This window comes from Lactuca saligna, chromosome 2, assembly GCF_052625555.1.
Source record: "Lactuca saligna cultivar CGN05327 chromosome 2, ASM5262555v1, whole genome shotgun sequence".
In the NCBI taxonomy this organism is placed as follows: Eukaryota; Viridiplantae; Streptophyta; class Magnoliopsida; order Asterales; family Asteraceae; genus Lactuca; species Lactuca saligna.
The window spans coordinates 125,255,900-125,279,295 of NC_136418.1; the positions used below are offsets into that span (position 1 = coordinate 125,255,900).

General features: G+C 34.9%; 1 protein-coding gene across 1 annotated transcript; it reads right to left on the reverse strand.

Moving 5' to 3' along the window:
- Window positions 1–14,650: 14,650 nt before the first annotated feature.
- LOC145031512 (wall-associated receptor kinase-like 6) lies at window positions 14,651–17,924 on the reverse strand. The gene is made up of 2 exons (XM_078980083.1): window positions 16,348–17,924; window positions 14,651–15,944 (listed from the first exon to the last, which is right to left on the reverse strand). Exons 1-2 carry the CDS (start codon window positions 17,855–17,857, stop codon window positions 14,782–14,784), a joined length of 2,673 nt encoding a protein of 890 aa, XP_078836209.1. The 5' UTR covers window positions 17,858–17,924; the 3' UTR covers window positions 14,651–14,781.
- Window positions 17,925–23,396: the final 5,472 nt, after the last annotated feature.

A 23,396-nucleotide genomic window follows, 5' to 3' on the forward strand; every position in this document is an offset into this window, starting at 1 on the left:
GTTGCCTTTACCCGGATGATAACAAATTTCACATTCGTAGTCATTGAGTAGCTCGACCCACCGTCGTTGTGTCATGTTGAGCTCCTTCTGATCGAATATGTGTTGTAAACTCTTGTGGTCTGTAAAAATGGTGCTTTTCGTGCCGTACAGGTAATGTATCCAGATCTTTAGGGCAAACGCAACTGCCCCTAGCTCAAGATCATGTATGGTGTAGTTCACTTCGTGTATCTTTAGCTATCTCAAGGCATAGGCGATGACCTTACCCCATTGCATCAGAACACAACCGAGCCCTTGGTTGGATGCATCGTAGTATACAACGAAGTCTTCCATCCCCTCGGGAAGGGATAGTATCGGTGCGGTGCATAAGGCTTGTTTCAGCGTTTGAAACACTTTTTCTCGTTTCTTTTCCCAGTCAAAGGCCACTCCTTTCTAGGTCAGGGTAGTAAGAGGGTTCGCAATCCGGGAGAAGTTGTGTATGAACCTGCGGTAGTAACCAACGAGGCCTAGAAATTGATGAATTTCTGTGGGCGTCTTCGGTGCTGACCAGTTCTCAATGGCTCTAATTTTGGATGGGTCCACATGGATTCCCTCTTCGTTAACCACGTTTCCTAAGAATTTGACTCTTTGGATCCAAAATACACATTTAGAGAACTTCGCATAGAGCTTCTCCATTTGTAAAGTTTCTAGAATTTGTCGCAAGTGATCGCTATGCTCTTCCTTACTTCAAGAGTAGATCAGGATGTAATCAATGAAGACGATAACGAATTGATCCAAGTAAAGACGACATACTCTATTCATCAAGTCCATGAATACTGCAGGCGCATTGGTCAATCCGAATGGCATCACCACGAACTCGTAGTGTTCGTAACGATTTTGGAAGGATGTCTTTGGAACATCCTCCTCTAGCACTCGTAACTGGTGATATCCGGATCTTAGATTAATTTTGGAAAAGTAACTCGCCCGCTGCAGTTAAACCTTGACCGGATCTGGACACCGAAACATGAATCAAAATATAAGATGAGTCTTGTTTGCGCTCCATCTTCTCAAAAGCTGGCATCGGTACATGTCTACTGATGATCTGAGAATACAAGTTATTTTGAAAGTGTTTATCAGCATTAATGTTGGTGAGTTCATAAGTATTTAGTGTCTATGTTTGTATCGAAATGTTTGAAACAGTGTTTGAAGTACAAATTTGTAAACGTTATAGTAAAAGTATGAATATATTTGTAAGTGTTTGTAAAAGTTTGTATCTCCTAGAAAATCCTATATTTTCTACTAAAAGTAGCCTTCTACCAAGGCACGACTGTTTTGTATGTTTTTTTCTTGTAAAAGTGAGTAACTTTCCCAAGTGTAACTATTATTACCAAAATATAGTTTGTACATTAATGTTTAAGTGAAGTAATCACCAAATAAATGTAAAGGGTAAATTAATGTAGTACTGTAGTGTTGTATTATAGGAACTACTGTTGTACTAACTACCTTAAACCGGATTTATATCAAGGTATTATGTGATTAATTGTACCATACTATCGACTATGAAAAACGACAATGTAAGTCTTCAAAAGGTATGAAATTTGGCACCCGAAGATCTGCCAGTCCCACTGTAGCTAGCAGTAAGGTGTAGGATAGTCAATCCAGTATAGATCTATACGCAAACTCACGCTACATAGAACACAGATACGAAAGGCTATTCCTTAATCAAAAGAAATGCAACTTCCACCAGAATGGTCCCTGCCGGGAAATGCAGTCTGCCAACTGCAACAAGAAAGGACACACTGTCCGTTTCCACAAATCTCTAGCAAGTCCGATCACCCAAGTTCCCGGTGCTGGCGTGGGCCAAGCTTGCTATGGATGTAGCGAGGTGGGCCACTATAAAAGGGACTGCCCCAAAGCAAGAAATGCTGGTGGAGCAGGAAGGGTTCTGGCTATAGGCCAAGGGGAAGCAATTGTTGACCCTATGGTGGTGACTCATACGTTTCTCCTTGAAAACTCTTACGCATGCGTACTGTTTGATAGTGGAACGGAGAGAAGCTTTGTAAATCATAAATTTGCTCACCTACTTAAACGAAAACCACACACACTTAAAGAACCATTCACTATAGAAATGGCTAATGGGAAAACGGAGAGCACTAATAGCATATACACAGGATGTACCTGTTTGATTAGTGTCTAAGTCCATAACTATTTTGGTATGCACTTGACTCGATGGTGCATGGTCCTTTTGGGTTGCCTTCACCAAAGCAACTTGATTGGAGAAATAAATAAAGAGAGAGAGGTTATTATGATTTATTAATATGTTATATGAATAATATATTAAAGGAGAAATCATATTTGTTTAATTAATATTGGTCAATAATTAATTAGGAATTAATTTTGTGATCAAGTGTAATTAATTAAACTAGAGGGGCTGATTTGTAATTATGTGATAGTTACAAAATAAGGTAAGGATTATCTTAAATATAGGGTGAACGAATTTAAGGAGATAATGCCTTAGAATTCGACTAGGATAAGGGTTTCTAAGACTTATCTTATGGTTACTTGGTGGGCAATCAACTAGATAAGGATAAGGACTAAAACCCTAATCTTTACAACTATATAAACCCCCTAAGGCTCATGAATTCGTCTAAGCCTTCCCAAGAAGCCCTAAGGACGAATTCCTACCTCTCTCCTCTCTCTTTATACCTTCTCCATTTGCTCTTGGTGTTTGTAAGCCATTAGAGGAGTGACACTTGTGACTCTAAGCATTCCAAAGTCAATTCAAGGAAGAATTGGGATTGCTATTGTTGGGTTATGAGCATTCTAACACTCCTAAGTGTACATGCAACCCTAAATACCTTGGATCTATGTTTTCTCTATTATACATGCAAATATGAACATCCAAGGTATTATCCTAATCTAGCATACAATATTATCAATATAATAAGATAGAATACATACCTCTTTGATAGTGCTTGTCTTCATGAAGCTTGAGTGCCTAGTGCCTCAAGTGTGACACCTCAAATGGTTCACACAACACCATAAACACTTGGAATAACTTAGAGAGAATTCTACACTTCATGAAATCGGCTAGCCCTCTCTAGAATAATCTAGTGTCCGATTTTGGGAAGAATAATATCTTTATATAGTGTTACAATTAGGGTAAACCCTAATTGTCATGACTTTCCATTTCCTTGGATCCATGGGTTCAAATACACCATGGAGCATCCATGGAGCATCATATGGGTTTTGGCCCAACTAGATAATCCATGGAGCATTAGCCCACTATATAAGTATGGATGATTTACACAATCAACCCATATATTTAATTAGTCTTCTTTTGATCACTTAATTAATCCTAGATTAATTCTTGATCAATACTAATTAAATAATCTTATTATTCTTATTATTAATATACTAGAACTTATAATATATTAATAACCATAAGTGTCTTATTTCTCTCATTATAGTCTATCCAAGTGCATGATGCCATGCAACCCAAATGGACCATGCCGGGTCGGGTCAAGTCTTACCAATTATAGTTATGGACTTAGACATTAATCCAACAGTCTCCCACTTGGATAAGTCTAAAACTATTATTGCGTATGACTTCAGGAACCAACTAGCAATCGTAGCTCTCAAAAGCTTCTGTCGAACTCTGACCTTGTAGATGAACTCTGATCTTTGTCAACGACTTGTCCATTAGATAAGGGATCATATATTCCTCCATTCTAGATATCATATGGACTGAGACATGGATTATAATCATTCTCTCTGTCCATTAGTTGTTTCCCGATTTCCGATTTATGACGACTGACTAATTGAACAAATCAAATCAGTCCTGGCCCGGCCGAGCACTTCCATTTGTCATCATCAAATCATCGAGGGGCCCACAGATATCGCTTTCATCCCGAAGGTAAAAGGAATGGATAAACTTCGACTCATATGGCTTGTTCTACTACTTGTTGAATCATACACAAAGACATGTTTTATAACATCGAGTTACCAATGCGTTTTCGTGCAATCAATGTACAACCAACTCATAGTAACAACTCATATCTCTAGGTTTGAAGAATATAAGATATTATCGTCTCATGATCACTCGTGATAAAATCCATGAAGTGATTCCAATGAGCGCGGGTTGAATCCAATACTCAGAACTTATGAGCACTCATGAGTGTTGTAGCCCTTTGTCCAACAACTTAGACCTCTACAAGCCAACCCATGACAGTCTTAATTCATATCTACTTCCAACATATGACCGACTGTGGATGGTTTGAATAACTTAGTCATTCCGGAAGAATAACCTAGTTTATTCAGGAAGTCAAAACATGCAAAGTGAAACACAATAATAATTGAATCCAATATGGTCTCAGAACTTATGAATATAAATAAAACTCCTTTTATTTATCACCATATGATTACACATTATTCATTGTATATTGTTTCAGCTATCAACATTATTCTTGAATTTAAAACAATAGTTGTCCCATGCTCCAAGCATGCACACTATGTTTTCTAAACACTAGTCATGCCATACACCAAGTATGCATAATATGTTTGTCTATGATCTTTATTTTTTGTGAACTAGATCAATTGAACATAACTTCAATGATTCTCTTTTCACACTCCCAAATCCTTACTGCAAATGCAAGAATTCCAAATTCATGTCATTTACTGAAATCTGTTAGATTCTAAACTTATATGCATCGATCCTCTTGTAATGATTATGCACAAAGTCAGAAAGACTTAACAACAATCATTACAGAGCATTCCAAAGAAGATCAAGTCCTTGGAACCATCCTTCTTGCATTAAGTTTCCTTAATCTTACACAGATTGAAAATTCTAACTTTGAAACATTTCCAGATTCCATTTTGACTATCACTTCTGAACAAGAGTTGCCTCCTTACAGATTATGTCAATATGGTCCTTCCAGAATTATCACTACACTTCCAACTGTCCTTGAGAAACCAATCTTTGGTAAACCTTAGATTGTCCTCGACAATTGTTTAATCCTTTTAGTCATATCCAGTTCTAAACATTTTCCCTTCTTAATGCCCTAGGCATTTGGAAAATTTTAGAAAGGATGAATATAGCACAAGTAATCGGTCCTATATCCGAAGCATATGGGACACGATTCATGATGTCTCACATAAAGACTAAACTAGTCTTTTGCTATAACATTTCCATTTCTATTTGCCAAGTTCTCATAATTCAGATTATGAAAAGGGATGCCGTAATCATAATCGAATTTAAGAACGCAAATAATGGACCCATATATAGAATTTCCTTATGTTGAGCCATTCCAACATGAAATTCATATATATTCTTGACTAAATGATTAAAACCTCACGATCTAAGCTTATAGATTTGAGATGAAGTATAATTTCCTCTCCCTTAATTATAGCAAAACAACTTTTTCCCAATTGAAACCTTTTGTTTTCTATAATTAACATTGCTAGCTTGCAATACTTATCATAATTATCATGCTCCCACTAACATGATGATTATTAGCATAACACGTATGCTCCCACTTGCTTTGACATGTACTCAGAAAGCTCGACTTCTAGAAATCAATACTTTATTGACTTTCTTACCAAAGTTCAGATTTCTGATACTAGATTGTTTTGATAAGACTTTATCAAAAACATACACCTTCCCTTAGATAGCTCATGGGTGTGTCAAAACAATTTTAAGAACTATGAAAAGGGATGCCGTAATCATAGTCTTGATCGTTTTGACCTTTGCCATTTCTCACAAGTCCAAGTTAGTGTGCTGGTAAACCACACACGCTCCACTAACGACTTTGAGATCACAATTGCTATCTAGCTAAAATCTACTTAGTGGAAGTGTTTCCTCACCATCATTTTCATGAATCGGAGAGAAACCTTATGACACTTAGATTTAATGGTGTATGAGTTCCTACCCATATGAATTTGTCAAAATCATAATCACAAGACAAGGATAATGACAAATCCAAAACCATATGGATTGAACTCAATCTTAATTTCTTGCCACCTGGCAGCTCAAGGGCCTACCATTGCTTCCAAGTTGTTGTGCAACCAATTGAGAACTATAAGAACTCATATGCAAAGCCAACTTTAATTGGAATGGGCACAGAATATGTCAACACGATAGGTTATAAACCTCAAGTCGTGTGCTAGTGAAGAACTTTAGGTTTCATTCTTGATTAGTTCTTGAGAATTTTAAGACCTTTAAGACTCCCACTGTCCTCTTGACCTATAAGACTTCCTTGTCAAACATCCAAGAGATAGTGTGGATTCTAATCAAGACAAACACTTCACACAATTGGCCGAAGTTGGTCTTTGTTTTATCCAAAACATCACAACTTACCAATTTCAAATGTACAAGAGTAGAAAACTTTTACCCTTACATTTTTCAAGTGTTTTAAACCTTATTTAAGACATGTCACTCATATTACAATCTTGGAGTATGACTCTAAGACTTGTATTGAAACGAAGTATGACTCGTCTTCTTGATTTAACCATTTCAACAATTCAAGATCCCTTCTTCTTAGTCATAAAAAGAACTAAGACTTCCTTAGAGAACTAATTTTGATATGGTTTCTTAATCATTAAGATGATCACAAAACTGATACTAAAGTACTCTCCCATCTTTTCAGATTTGAGAAACTTTTATCCTTCTGCCTAATTTGATTCTTCTTATCCGCTCTGCTATGCATTGGAACCTTTTCCAATGTCTCAGAGTTACACTTAAGCTTGTAAGTATAATCATATTTACTGAGCTTTAGTAAACTATGACGAATAGCCTTACATCTTTTGTGGTGGACTTAATCAGTGCACATGACTATGTACTCGATCCCTTAGTCCATTACTTGACTTACACATTCATGTGAATAAGTAATTAGTCTTAATTTTCCAATACTTGAAAGTTCTCATTCATCATGCTATAGAATTTGCATGATTCCAAGTCCCGGTCCAATTGAGACTTTGGATGATGAGAATCTTTCCTTGTTTGGTAAATTTAGACATTACCACAAATGAAAGAATCAATTTCATATTTCCACTCTTGCTATTAATGGAATCGTATAAGCAACAATTTTTCCTCAAATGCCATTGTAAGGATATTTTAAAATAAATAAAATCAAAATTTTCTTTTTATTTTAAAACTATGCAGAAAAACTTATCCTTACAATCCATACGAAAACTTGTTGTCTATTCCTTAGCAATATCTCATAACTCATAAGAAGTAGCTCAAGAATCCGATCTTCAAACTACACGATAGAAATCCATCTATGCGATCAGATTCAGCATATTCTTTCTTTAAGTTCCTTTACTTTTCTTTGATTCTTAAAACATTACCATGTGACCCAGTCACATCATGTATCCGGAATCTCAGAATAGAAACTTAACAGAGTTAGATTAGTGGACTTTACCTGAAGTAGAGTCAATCTTATTGACTTTAACATCCTTAGGTAAACTTGGCAGCTTCGCAACTAATGACCCTTACTTTGGCAATATAAACATATGGACCCTTTGATAATGGTACATAGGACTATTACAGACTTAGCTTTTCTCTTTACCATTTGTTCAACCGAGTTGACTATGGCCGATCCCTTTCCATTGGGAAGAGAATGCTTTTTCTGTATTTCCAGTGTCACCATTTTCAATGTCCATAAAGTTTCAGGAAGTTGATCTTAACAATAGATAAGATCATTAAGGGTCTTGTCATAGTCTATTTCATAGGTGTCCCAAAGGAACTCACTATGTAACTTAGAAAGTGATTGAACCACCAACTTTCTAAAGACATTGACACCCAACTCTCCCGGCTAGTCAATATGTGACTACATCTCCAAGATGTGATCACACCTAGACCTTGTCTTGCCAATAGGGTTCGAGTGACCTTAAATTTTTCAAGAACTTGTGGGTTAGGGAGAATAATTGGAAGAGGAGAGAGAAGTATGATATCCATGGGACATCATCTTCATTTAGGAAAGCTTGTTTCAAGAGATTTGGGAAGATCATAGATGTCTGAACCAGACATCTTTTGGGAGATATTCAAGATAGTTGATCTTTGAGTCCTTAATATGACACCCAATATGAAAATATTAAGGCTAGGACCCAACAAACTATTTTATAACTTAGAAGAGGTATGCCGTAATCCAAGCTATAAAACAATTTGAAGGTAGGTGAATGACGATTCACCAATTTCCACCAAGATAAACGAAATGTATTATTAGGTTTTAATTGGTTTTGAAACTCCTAGATCTTTTGAGATTCATTGAACTGTTCAATGGCATGTTTCAATCTCGAGTGTGCCCTTCAGGTTTTGTGACTGGGATGCCGAGGATCACAAAACAAGGTGTGAAGTAACCATGCAAATTACTGGGTACCCTTAAGTGTTTATCCCTCAATCGATGTGCCGGTTAACCACACACGCTCCATCGATACTATGATAAACATTAAGTTACCCTTTGCCTACCTTGTTAAATACGAGTTAGTGTGCCGGTTAACCACACGCGCTCCACTAACCGACTCAAACAAAGTGCAAAGTGTAATTTCATGGATTAGCACCTTCTTCACATTTTCCTAAGTAACTAAGATTGGGTATTATTAAGAGTTTAGTTACTTAGTATTTATCATTAATACTTTTAATGAAGGGAGAATTATAGTCCTGTCAAACCCGTTCGGCTAACGACCCTCCACCAGTCAAGCAAGCGGTGGGTGAGAGTGAACACCCATTAAGTTGCCATTTTATAGGCAACAACCTTATACCCACCTTATAGACCGGCTTCGTGAATGAGGCGTACTAGCGGTAAGACCGACTTTTCTCTTATACATATATATATATTATTAACTTATAATATTATAAAGTATAAGGGTTGAATTTTAACTTTTAAAATTCTAAGGGCTAACTTGGAATTAAAGTATTCATAAGAGAAAACTTTACAAATTCCAAAACTTGAGGGCAAGTTTTGAAACTATTCAAAACTAATTAATTCCATAACTTATGTATTTAAAGTAGTTTTAATCCAAAAACTCTTCAAGTTCCATAACTTGTGGACAAATTATGGAAGACTTTAAACTAATAAAGAATTAATCTTTTCTTTATTTTATAACTTATGGAATTAATTAAGGTTACATATTTTATTTATTTATTTATTAATGAAGTGACTCTTGAACCTCCATAACTTAAGGACAAGACTCTTCATCTTTTTTGTAACCTTTGCCAACTTTATGAGTTTTATGAGTCTTTAATGTGACTCTTCATGTAACTTAAGGATAAGTTACACAAACACATTTTATACTCAACTCTTAGATTAATTTGGATTGAAAACAACTTTTTCACTCAACTTTTCTATTAATCTAAGCAACTCATAAGAACAAGATAATTCAAATCAAACTTTTTCATGTAATTAGTCTAACCTTTAAACTAATACAAAACATGAATCTATTGACAATTATCTTAAAAATGGATTAGCATGAACATTACCACATTTAAAAACAAGTTTATAAGTTCAAAACAACTTAGGGTAATGTTCCTAGTCCATTTCTAGCCAAAAACCTCGAAGATATGCTGTCTGGGGTCCAACTCGTCGAGTGCATGAACACAACTCGGCGAGTTGGATGCATTTTTCCTTGGACTCGTCGAGTCCCTTCATGGACTCGGCGAGTCAGCTGGGCTGACAGCATCAAAACTCGATTTTTCAGCTTCTATTGCAGGTATAACAAGAAAACAAGCCTAGGCTCTGATACCACTGTTGGGTTATGAGCATTCTAACACTCCTAAGTGTACATGCAACCCTAAATACCTTGGATCTATGTTTTCTCTATTATACATGCAAATATGAACATCCAAGGTATTATCCTAATCTAGCATACAATATTATCAATATAATAAGATAGAATACATACCTCTTTGATAGTGCTTGTCTTCATGAAGCTTGAGTGCCTAGTGCCTCAAGTGTGACACCTCAAATGGTTCACACAACACCATAAACACTTGGAATAACTTAGAGAGAATTCTACACTTCATGAAATCGGCTAGCCCTCTTTAGAATAATCTAGTGTCCGATTTTGGGAAGAATAATATCTTTATATAGTGTTACAATTAGGGTAAACCCTAATTGTCATGACTTTCCATTTCCTTGGATCCATGGGTTCAAATACACCATGGAGCATCCATGGAGCATCATATGGGTTTTGGCCCAACTAGATAATCCATGGAGCATTAGCCCACTATATAAGTATGGATGATTTACACAATCAACCCATATATTTAATTAGTCTTCTTTTGATCACTTAATTAATCCTAGATTAATTCTTGATCAATACTAATTAAATAATCTTATTATTCTTATTATTAATATACTAGAACTTATAATATATTAATAACCATAAGTGTCTTATTTCTCTCATTATAGTCTATCCAAGTGCATGATGCCATGCAACCCAAATGGACCATGCCGGGTCGGGTCAAGTCTTACCAATTATAGTTATGGACTTAGACATTAATCCAACAGTTATTACTACATAACAATCAAGGTATGATCTTAAACCTAATTACATATTAATATGATTACTTGAATGCTAGAATTAGGGTTTATAGTCTTGGATTCAAAGCATGTACAATAGAGAAACCTAGATCCAAGCATTAGGGTTTGTATGAGGACATAAGATGTCTTATGACCAAAACCCATCAGTGGTATCAGATCCTAGATTGGTTTCTATTGTATTGATGCCTTGTATGTTGAAAAAAATCATTTTTTTGTGGTTCTGCATGATGGACTCGGCGAGCCCCACTGTGGACTCGACGAGTCCATGGGGGTACTCGGCGAGTTCGAGCGTCAGATGGAGCTATTTTCGGGATTTCTTGTTGTTTATATTTGAAATACTTGCCTTTATCATATTAGATCAATATAAATCCGATTTTATGATATATATGAGTATATTCTTGATCTAATTGAAGATATTTATCAATTAATAAGATAATTGTTTCCTTATAAGATAATTGATTAATTATTTTGAGTAAATTGATAAATTGTTTTGCAAGAAATCATTAAACAAATCAAATTGTATCCAGAAAATCCGATATTTTCTTTAAAATCTGTGTAATGTAGTCTTATAACCGAAGACTAAAATGTATAAGTAACCTCCCTTAGTAATAGAAAATGGTATGTGTTTAAATCGAAATAAAACGCGCTTGAATTAAATAAAGTTCCCGTAGATTCTTATCTTTGTTAATACTTTATGTATATGTAGTCCTAAATCCCAGAACTGAGAAATAACAAGTATTGGTCATACGTAAAGGTATAAATGTGGTTTCAAATGATGTGTAATCATAATTACCAAAACCGAAAGTGTACAGTATTATCTGTACTTATTGAGATAAAATGTGATTTTAAATCGTCATAAAACCCATTTAGGTTTTATGAAAATCCCGTAAACTTTATGGATCGTTATATCCCTATGTGAGTCGCTATAATCATAATATGACTGAATGAACCTGCTACGACGTTTCTCAGGCATCGCGAAACTGAAATGACATTTGTCACTCGTAGACCTGCAGGTCCCACTGTAGCTAGCAGCAAGGTGTGGGGTGTCAAACCCAATATAGATCTATATACAAGTATCACGTTCTCCTTCCAGGAGACTCTGATTATAACTACCAGGAATTATATCCCGCACTCGGACGTACGGGAAGAGAATGTCTCACAATTTAGGTTAACAAGTTTACGTGTAATGTGTGTGAATGTAAATCTTTTCTGTATGGATATACCCTTTTTGTACGTGTTTGTTAAGTGATGTATCATAAACTATACCTATTATAGTTTATCTAAAATGTTTATAATATGTAAGAACTCTTTTATGAAAATGCATTATTGTTATGAATCCATCAAACTATACTTTTTATAGTTTAATATACGTGTTCTAAAATGAATGAATAATTTTATCATGAATGACTTAGTTTCAGTTTATGATGATAAACTAAAAAGGAAACACATTCAATAATTAGAACTTATGATTATACACTTTGCTCAACATAATACAAAGTGTTATGATATTTATATGCTGTTAGCTAACTTTAACTATTCTGCACTGTTTTGGAAAAATCATAGAAAAATCATACGAAGTCGAAAACTAGATCCGTAAATTCTGAGAGTTCCCAAAATGTGTCTAGTTTACTCATAATTTTTATCATGATTTTTGGAAGCCTTTAACTTGTATTAAAATGCTCATATTCACAGACTGGTCCGGATTTGTGTTTGAAAAGATAGGCTGTTTTGTAAAAATCACCATAAATTGTAGAAAAATTGTGTGGAGATGTTCAAGTAGTCATTTTAAAGCTAAGAAGTGGAAATACTTGCACCTAAAACAGTTTTGAAAACTAAAATGTTTAAGTTGTCCAAAACAGTCCGTGAATGGAGTTGAACTTTTCTGATGAATGTTGTTAGAAAAGCATAGTTATGTTCTTGGTGTTTTAACTTGTATTCCCCCCCCCCCCCCCCCCCCTTAAAAACTTGAGAAAACATTAAAATGTAGGGGTATGAACTCACCTTGAATGATTTCAGTAGATAAGTGTTGAAGAAGAGAAGTGTTCAACCCAAGAACACTTGAAGAATCACTTGAAGATTCGAAGATCAAATGTGGTGGAAAAACCCAAGATCAGCCCTTGAATCTCGAATTCTAGAGAGAGGAAGTGAGTGATAAAAGAGTTTGATCTTTTTGGTGAAAGGAGGGAAAATGAGGGAAGTGAGGAGAGAGGATGAATGTCCAGCTCTCAAAAACATGGGAAAGAGTGAAAATTGAGTGGAAAGGACATTGATGTGACCTAGGTAAGGTGGGGAGGTGTGGCTGGTCATAGAGTGGGTGTGGGAGTGGTTGCTTGTGTCATAAGGTAAAGCAATGTCAACACTCCACCTCTTTGTACTTTACCCACTTGCTTTTATTATTTAAATAAATATTTTTATGAAAATATGATTAAATTGTGAATATATATGGTTTATTATGTTAAAATATGATTTTGGGTGAAAATCCCGCATTAAAATAATTAAAAACGGGCTTAAAATGTTAAAAATATCAAAAATGGGCTAAAAGTGACAAAATTCCGAAATCTGGCCGAGGTTCGGTCTTCTGATGCTAGAACCGAGAGGAGAGAGGGGTAGAACCGAGAGGGGCAAGGAACCGAGAGGAGGGGGCAGAGACCGAGAGGCGAGGCCGAGAAGGAGGAGCAGAGACCGAGAGGCTTCTCTCCTTACTTTCGGTCCGAGAGGCTTCTCTCCTTAGTTTCGGTCCAAGAGGCTTCTCTTCTTACTTTCGGTCCGAGAGGCTTCTCTCCTTACTTTCGGTCCGAGAGGCTTCTCTCCTTACTTTCGGTCCGAGAGGCTTCTCTCCTCAGCTGCTAAGTCTCGGTTGCTTAGGCTTTCGGTCCTAGGAGGAATTTCGGTTCCTAAGAGGACTTTCGGCCCTAAGAGGGGTTTCAGGTCCTAAAGCTTATTTTACTCGTTTTCACTCCATTTTGAGCCGTTTTTGACCCGGTTAAGGGTTGGAATGACCCGAATGATTCCAAAAAGTTACGGGAACTTATGAGAGAGATTTGAGAGAGATTTCACATACTTGGAGAGATTTGGGAGAGATTTAACATTCTTGGAGAGATTTCTCATACAAAGAGATATTTGAGAGAGATAGAGTGACAACGTTAAGAGAGGTTTCATTTGTGACCTTTTTGAGTGTCCGGCTTCGCAGTGCAAGGTCCGTAAACCCTGTTAAGCCTTGTTTAAGGGTCTTACACACTCCCGATGAGTATGCAACATTGTTTTATCGGTTTGGCTCGCCACGTACCACAGTTTTAGGTTAAGGAGATCTAGACGTATACACTTTTCGATTTATTATCTCTCATTAGAATAGCGAGTTGTTTAGAATTTACATAACGTAAACTCTAGTACGCAAGGGTTTTTGTGGAGTTGACCGGTTTGATTTGTTGACTTCAGTTGACTTTGACTTAACCGGAAATTGACGGTAGTCACACCAAGAGTCTTTTGTAACCCTAATTCTTACACTTAAGCTTATGACCCAACAATTGATTTGGATTATCACTTAATGGACTTTTACATAAGCTTAGTCAAACACAAACCAATCATGGATCATTAGCCTAAACCATATGTTTTACTGATTTACATAATCAGTCCCTGTATATTTAATCAGTCTCTTTTGATTACTAAATTAAGTCCATATTAATTCTTGGCCAATACTAATTAAATAATATGATTTCTCAATTAATATATTATTCTTATAATATATTAATAAATCACAAATTAACCTCTTTCTCAAATATCCATTTTGTCAAATTGTTCTGGTGAAGGCAACCCGAAATGGACCATGCTATTATAGGGTCAAGTACATATCAATTATAGTTATGGGTTTAGACACCTAATCCAACAAAAACCGATGTAGCTCATAAGTCTTTTCAAATTGTGTGTTATATTTAAATGTGCTATGTACTCGTGTATTAAAGTAAACCTTAGAGAGATGTTGATAGAAAATGCTTATATAAGGCTTAGCGAAGTCTTCAAGTGGTTTAATTCTTTCTCTTTTACTACGATTGTTGATATTATTTCTGTAATACCAAATAATAACAAACTCTAATAAAGAAACGACAGGTTTTTTTTAAACCATACTTTATTGTGATCGATTTTCATAGTAATGGTACAACCATGGTAAATTTTGAAAAGATAAAAGTATTGTTGTTACATTATTCATCAAAAGGAAATTATAACAACAAAAACTAAGACTTAATTACAAAACTTATGATTTACCAAATATTCATTGACAATGGTTATGATCAAATGTTATTGATGTTGATGTTGACTCGCCATATGTAAGTTCTACCTCCTCATAATTCTTCACATGTCTAAAAGTAGGTTCGATTGTGGAAGGTACATGTGACAATATGATGCCTTCTAACTCGGTGGCAACTTCTTTCATTGTTGGCCTATTTCTACCATTGAAATTCAAACATCGCATTGCCAAGTTAGCTACGGCCATCAGTTCAATCCTAGAACCCTCCTTAACAACCATTTCATCCAAAATAGACATCACTCGACCTTCTTCCATGGCTAACATAAAGTGTTTAGCTAAATTTCTATTTTCACCAAATCTAGTTAAGGAAATTGGCTTTTCCCTTGTTAAGAGTTCTAACAAAACAACTCCAAAACTATATACATCACTCTTTTCAGTGAACTGGCTCGATTGGAAGTACTCTGGATCCAAGTAACCAATTGTCCCTTTGACTAAGGTAGTCAAGTGAGTTTGATCAACTGATACAAACCTTGAAGTTCCAAAGTCAGAAACTTTGGCTCTATATTTTTCATCTAAAAGTATGTTAGTTGTTTTTATGTCCCTATGGTATATGGAAAAAGAGGTTGCTGAATGTAAGTAAGAAAGTGCTCTTGCAACCTCTATAGCGATTTGTAACCTCATATTTAAAGATATTAAGAACTCACCGATTTCATCATGAATAAGGTCATGCAATGTACCATTTGATATGAACTCTGAGACAAGCAATGGAACTTCGGTCTCTAAACAACATCCCAATAGTTTGACCACATTTCTATGGCTTACTTGCGAAAGAATGACGACCTCATTGATGAACTGTTCTAGTTGGCTTTCGTCAACCACCATTGATTTCTTGATTGCTACAATCCGTCCATCAGATAACATGCCTTTATACACTGTACCTTGAGCTCCTCGACCAAGAATTCTATTCTCATTGAAATTGTCAGTGGCCTTATTCAATTCGTTAGAGGTGAAAAGAATGGTTTTATCAACTAAACGAATATCTGTTGCTTGTTGTTGTTTAAGAAGTATACCACCATTACGTTTAAAAAATCTTTTTTTCCTTCTCTTGGCTTTAGTTTTCTTGATTAGTTTGTATAATGCATAGCTCATCAGTATTATCAATAGTAGCCCAATGCTTATGCTAACACCTGAAAAAGGAAATGATAATACAAAAACTTAACATAGGAAAATTAAAACATTCAACAATATTGTACAATGCATAACTCATCATTACTAGTAATATCAATCACCTCAACAATCTCTCATAGTCTTACTTTCTAACTTCGCATCTTAGTAACATTTCATTTTATCATCCTAATGATATTGTATATTTAAATTAAGAAACATTATTATTTTGTAATAATTAATCTAATTGGTTAAATATGCATATTTAGATTATCATAATTACATTGTATTTTATTTTTGTAGCTACATAATTTGATAATATAACGCCAATACGAAATATGACGTTTGCTTCAAAAACAAATTTTTATTAGAGTATATTTAACATTTAATTTTTCTTGAAAAAAGAGAACATGAGAAATAGCTTACCTAGAATGATACTCAGTGAAATTTTGCTTTCATAACGACAACTCATATTCGAGCCCAAGCCACCTTCATGGTAACAAAACCCACCTTTAGCTTCACACGCTCTGCATTTTTGTTCATCTGGGTCAACTTCGTAAACGTAGCGCCATGAAAGTGCTAGTGGGACAAAAATCCGGTCATCCAAAGTAGATTCACCGGAAAATCCTCCTTCCATGTATGAATTCTTATCCACCAAGAAAGCAGACCCACAGCTTCCATTTCCAGCATGTCTTTTCAAGCCTCTTAGATTCAACGTAAACGACGTGAGAGTATGAGGAATAGTAGTTTGGCAACAACCAACGCCAAAGCACTTGTTTCTATCAATAACAGTGCCATTCCCACAAGTCGTTGAACAACCAGAGACAATACTCCCGTTCTCCATAATAGCAGCATTCCCACACCCCTCAACAACGAATAAGTTATCGAACCTAGATAAATGAAATGGACTTGAGTTTAGGTCAATACTACTATTCTGGAGTGGATTCTCACAATCCGAAACTTTCATGGGGATCTTAACAACGACAATTAATCTTTCCATGTTTACACTCGACACCTCCACGTTGTTGAATGAAGAAAGATAAGGTTTGGAGGAGTTGCAATGAACATTGAACCATTCGTTCCCCGAACACCTCCTTCCAATCCCTAATGGGTATGGAATCGAGACATCTCCACACGTCTGGTTGCATCCTATTGGAGTACGATTTCCATTCCACCATGAAAGTGAAACCGGAACAAAAGTATGGTCACCAACCATAGATTGGCTTGAATATATTCCGGTGATGAAAAACTTATGCGCTAAGAAAGCTGACACACAGGAGGTTCCATCTCCATCTTGCCTTTCCAAGCCAGTTCGGTTTAAGGTAAACGACTCGAGATCTTGAGCAATTGTTGTTTGGCAACAACCAACGCCAAAGCAGTTGTTTAAGTCACTAACAGTGTTGGTGGTTGTTCTACAAGTCGTTGAGCAACCACCGACAATAGTTCCATTCTTGGTGATGATGTCAGCATTCCCACACCCCTCAACAACGAATACGTTATCGCTTCTGGAATAGCGGAAGGGAGTTCGTCTTAGGTCAAGGCTGCTGTTCTGGATTGGATTCTTGCAATCGGGAATTGTGGAGACATTAACAACGACTGTTTGTCGACTTGATGTTACCTCCAACACCTCCACGTTGTTGAGTGCACGTAGATATGGTGTCGAGGAGTTGCAATCAATCTTGAACCATTCGTTAAGAGCACAATTTCTTCCAATTCCGAATGGGAAATCGATGGTGACACTGCCACAAACATTGTTGCATTTCGTCTGGATGTGATTCTGCGCTTTTGTGAATGTTGTTAACGAAATCAGGATAAGTAAATGCAAAAGTTGAAACTGCTTCATTTTGATAGGAAGCATCAAGGGAGAAAATATAAGGAAGGGATACAAATATACAATAATCAAGAACAATTGAATTTGTGTGCTGAAATGTGCCATCTCGGTTTGATTATTTAATGGAGAAATTTAATTCATGGTTAGACCTTTGACTTAAGGGGTTGCAAACTTGCAATTTTCTCTCTTTTTTCCACGAAAACAAATTGCCGGCTGGAATAAGAATAGAGAACGACGCATATAATAATTTTATGTTGATTTAATATTTATATAGAAAGATTGCTAATAATAAAGAATTCCTGACTTTCATAGTTAAATAATTATTTTATCGACGACTTGCCATAAAAGGCACCCTAATTTTTCAACAACTATTTCGTTGATAAATTAGTTTCTTATATTATTGAACTTTGGAAGGAAAGATCCCAGTTCTTTTATAAAAATTCTCAAAAATATCATCGGTAAAGTAAGATTTTTTTAGAAACGACATTTTGTTCGATGCTAAAATAATAGAGTTGTAACTTTCACCCCTTTCCCACGAAAAAAAAAAAAAAAAAAAACCACTAAATGTTTAGTACAAAACGTATTTTTTAATGCGATGAGTTTTTTTTTTTTTTTTGTGCGGTACGTTTTACCCTACGACCGCACCATTAAAACACTTTAGCATTAATAAATCAAGGAATCGCACTAACAAATGTATTTTTTGATGTTATTTTCTTTAAAAACACTAATAAATGCATTTTTTGATGCTGTTTTTCAAAATCGTACTAATAAATATATTTTTTGATGCTATTTTCTAAAACCGCACTAATAATAAATGTATTTTTTGATGATGTTTTCTTAAAAAGCACTAATGAATGCATTTTTTGATACTACTTTTAAAAATCGCACTAATAAATGTATTTTTTGATGCCGTTTTGCAAAACTATAGGAATAGCAAATGCATTTTTTGATGTGGTTTTGGATTGAGTTCCCTCTTTATTTTTATTCCCGGACTGAAGCTCATTCCAAAATTTCATTCCCCGCGCGATGCCTTTCTCTTCCCCTTTATATTTCCTTAATCTAATTTCATTTGGCCACACAAACCCTAATATCATCGACTACTGCCACCCTCACCAACATCCTTGGGTCCTCTCATCCGTGATGAATCTGAATAATCTTTGAGGAGTCGACCTCCACTATAATCATCTTTGTCCATCGCGATCAACCCAGCGTCAAGACTAACATGTATGTTTCTGATTTATAATTTTGATTCATAAAATTATTTAATCTATATGTCTGATACTCTGATTTCTTAAGTTAGGTTGTGGGAGAAAGAAGGGGTTGGGCAAAGAAGCTTGTGACGTTCAAAGGAGAGCACATATCTATGCAGGGGAAGATATAAAGGTAGAAAAAACCTAAAAAAAAGTAACAATCTCATGTCTTTTATCTACAAAAATTGAAACAAGGCAAATTTTTTCCTTTGTATTGATAATATTTCTAACCTGTGTAATTTACTTTTTAATTAAATGGATTGTATGCCTTTTGATAAAATTACTTTGTAATTTAATTAGCTTCTGAATTCCTACCCAAGTGAGGTAACAGAGTCAAAGGTGGGTATCATCTCCAAAAGTCTGCAAGATACCGAAGAGGGGCTATATGAAGATGGTGATAACGAAATTGAACACGTCTATATAAAAAAAAACTTGAATATGCTTCTGTAGTTAACTTCCTTAACAACTTACATATCTTAAGTTATTATATCAATTTGTAAATAGATACAAGGATGAAAAGGTTAGAAAAAAATGTGTTTTTTTATTAAGATAATTTGAATCTCTTGTATGGTTTGTGCCTTTACATCTATTATGATTTTTTGTTGTTTTGTTTCTGTATTGTAAATCAAGCAGTTTATGATATTTTATGTTGCAATTCGTATTGTATTTTAAAAAGCCGTTTATTTTCTAAGGTTGTTCAATAACAGCATCAAAAAATAACTCTATTTTCTAAGGCTGTTTAATAACAGCATCAAAAAATAATTGTGTTTCTAAGGCTGTTTAATAATAGCATCAAAAAATAACTCAATAACTCTATTTTATGAAGCTATATTTTATAAGGCGGTTCTGGACAGCATCAAAAAATAAGTATAATCTATAAGGCGGTTCTGAACAGTAACAAAAAATAAGTATCATTTATGAAGCTATTTTTATAAGACGGTTTTGGATATTTTCTAAGGCGGTTTAAAAAAAAAATACTATATTTTTTGAAGCGGTTGAATAACCGCATCAAAAAATAAAATAAACCGTTTTATTAAACATCTTCTGTACTAGTGTTTCTAAGAAAAATTAAATTAATTCCTATTTGTTTATTGTATACTTATTTTTCTAAGAGACATTAAAAATTTTCTAATGTATAGGTTTTGAGATACGAATCAAGTACCTGAAATTGAATACTCATTTTCCTCATAATAAGAAACATAATAGCTTTTTATTGTTTTAATATTAACAGAAAAATTGCCAAGAATAACGAATTTTTTTACCACAAATTGTAGTTAAATTATTGCATTACCAACGACTTGTTATAAGATTTTGTGGCCCCCCAAATCGCATTACCAAGGACTTGCTATAAAATATAGCAAGCTACCGTATAATTTGGCAATAATTACTCGTTGATGAATTTGTTTCTCATGAAAAACACAAATATAAAACAATTCCTTTATATGAAAATTTTGTTTCACATTAAAAAAGTACAAATATATGAACAATTAGACGGTACTTTACAAAAATAATAATAATAATAATAATAATAAAAACAAAAAAAATAAAAAAACAAACAAACAAATACGGAAAACTCTCATCCTAATGATTGCTAACAGATAGGAAACTTAATTACTATAAGGAAATGCTAGAAAGGTTATTGATACAATAGATGTAGAAAAACTTACGGGGTGTTTGGTTAAGCTTTTGAAAGGTAAAAGTTTTTTAGGAAAAGTTGCAAAAAGTCAGGATTCTCTAACTTTTCCAAAAAGTTCATTTTCCCTTATATAAAAAAGTAACTTTTACTAGATTACCAAACATCTTTTGCCTTTTTATGTTTTCCTAAAAGCTAAAAGATGTTTTAAAAGATAAAACAAACACCCTCATTACCATTGTTTTCTTTTTATTCAGGATGCATGAATTTAGGCGGAAGATAAATTGTTTCATTTTTAGCACTATATCACTTTATATTTTTGAATGTCATGTAATTTTTTTTCTCTCATCTTGCTAATATCTTACTCTTACTTTTTCATACCGAGTTATACCACATTTAGCATGGTTTTTTTTTCAAGTTTAAATAAATTATATTTTTTTAAATACATAAACATTTAATATTATATAAATAGGAAAATATCATTGTAGCCCCACGAACTTTTACATATTGGTTTAAAAGGTCCCTATTGTTATTTTTTGGTTTTATAAGGGCATGAATTCTCTTTTTACCAGCTAATTAGGGATTTTTCTCCAATTCAACCGGTTTCTTTGCCTAGTCATCACCCAACTCAGTTATCGAGTCAACTCACCCAACTCGGATGACACATTACCGACTCACTAACGAGTTGCCTTGCTTGTGTCATAAGGGTTCAGTGGTCACCCATTTCATCACCCAACTTGTATGAATTCAATTCTCGCAATGAAAACCTCGTTTATAAAGTGCCTTCCATAAGGATATCTTGTTAGTTCACATCGATTTCCATTTGAGCCTTCACAATATGGTACATGTAACATAGTTAAAGGAAGCTTCAATTACACTCCAGTTTTTTACTTCCGAAAGAAATAGAGTGAGCACATTGAGTGATTGAGGTCCGATTACGATTCTTTATCATTGTTAATCTTTTGCTACCAACGACTAGGAGTATGAAGCTATTTGATTACAGAAAATTGCTAATTTGTAACAGTTGATACCTGCTTAAGAGATGCAAGCAAATCCCTTTTGCATAGGAGTTGGAGAGATTGGAACAAAACCTGGATCGCCACTAGAATAAAAAGCAAGTCAAGCAATCTCCAACACAGGTGCCGGTGGTGACCAGATAAGCTCATTCTGATAACTTTCAGCGTCACAACAGGGTTTAGAATTCAGCGCGCTCCGCAGAAATCGAATTTCTGATTCGGTTAGGGATTGACTTAGTCGATTTATTAAATTGAAACAGTAATTAGGTGGAGTGTTGGTAGTAGGATTAAAAGGAACGATGAAATTGAAGCAGGATTGAAGTTCAATAACAACTTGGGGGTCGATGGATGCAACCTGTTGAGGTGTGCCAAGGAGTGCGAGTATGTCTCTAGTGGTGGCAGTGGTCGTTGTTTCTTGGAGTTGACTTTTCGGAATTAAGATGGAATGATAATAGGGGTTGGGGGTTGGGGGAGAGTAAGACGAAGAAGAAGCAGTGAGAAAGAAAGAAAGAGATGATGAATGCTATTTTGAGGGGAAGTGTTGATAATGGCGATGGATTTCACATGGTCGTTCTCCCTCAAATTTGTGCTCTCCTGTTTGTCTCATTTAACGATACATTAGGTGGCATCTGATTTGGCAAATGAGTTGGCTTTTTTAATGATGTATACAAGATAATTGGCTGATTGGAAAATGGGTGATCGGGTGACCCCTTCATTTTCTAGAAAATGACCTTAAAAGCCGGTAAAAAGAGAATTCATGCCCTTATAAAGCCAAAAAGTAACAATAGGGACCTTTTAAACCAAAATGTGAAAGTTCGTAGGGTTACAGTGACATTTTCCCTACATAAATTATACTATTTTTGAGACAAACACTTAATATTAAATAAAAAAACTTACAATAATTTAAAACATAATATACGATTAAAAAATTAAAATATGACTTATTTTTAAAAAGAGAAAATGACACAAATGCCCTATGAACTTTCTACGGTTTATCTATTGAGTCTCTAAAGTTTTTGTCGGACTTTATGGAACCTTAAACTAGAATATGACCTACTCTTTTAATCCCTGTCAACCTATAATAGCCGGTTCAGTGACCTTTTAGACCAAAATAACTCACATTGTGCCCTATAAAGGCAGAAAAGTAAGTTTCCGGATCAAGTTGTCCAAAACAAACTCTTCTTTTCTTCTAAAGCCGATTCATATTCAATTCGTATTGATCCCCAAACTTAATTTTTTGGCTTTATAGGAGCATAATGTAAGTTTTTTTGGTCTAAAAGGTCACTAAACCGGCTATTACAGGTTGACAATGACTAAAAGAGCAGGTCATATCCTAATTTAGGGACCCATAAAGCCCGACAAAAACTTTAGGGACTCAACGGGTAAACCCTAAAAAGTTCTTAGGGCATTTGTGTTATTTTCACTTTTAAAAACATACATAAAACCTAAAAACTTGATTTGAAACCTAAAACATGATTTACTACTTAAAACATAAAGTAAAACTACATCTAACACATGAAAATACTACACCATATCCTTGTGATATTGTTTAGCAATTTCATTCTTTGTATTGTTGAGAATCCGACAATCCTCCTCGGACAAACTCGTTTTGTTTCTTAAGAAAAGCTTTAGCATACGGTTCCATTCTTTTTCCATTCCTAATTCGAAACTTTTATCAAGCTTATTGTCCAACCATTAGATGGCAGTCCTTATCACACCTCCACTTCATTCTATGAACTTTGTAC

Coding starts and splice junctions, on each gene's coding strand:
- LOC145031512 (XM_078980083.1), bottom strand. CDS start 17,857: ATGGCACATTTCAGCACACAAATTCAATTGTTCTTGATTATTGTATAT. Junction 15,945..16,347: donor TTCACTGAGTATCATTCTAG/GTAAGCTATTTC, acceptor TTCCTTTTTCAG/GTGTTAGCATAAGCATTGGG.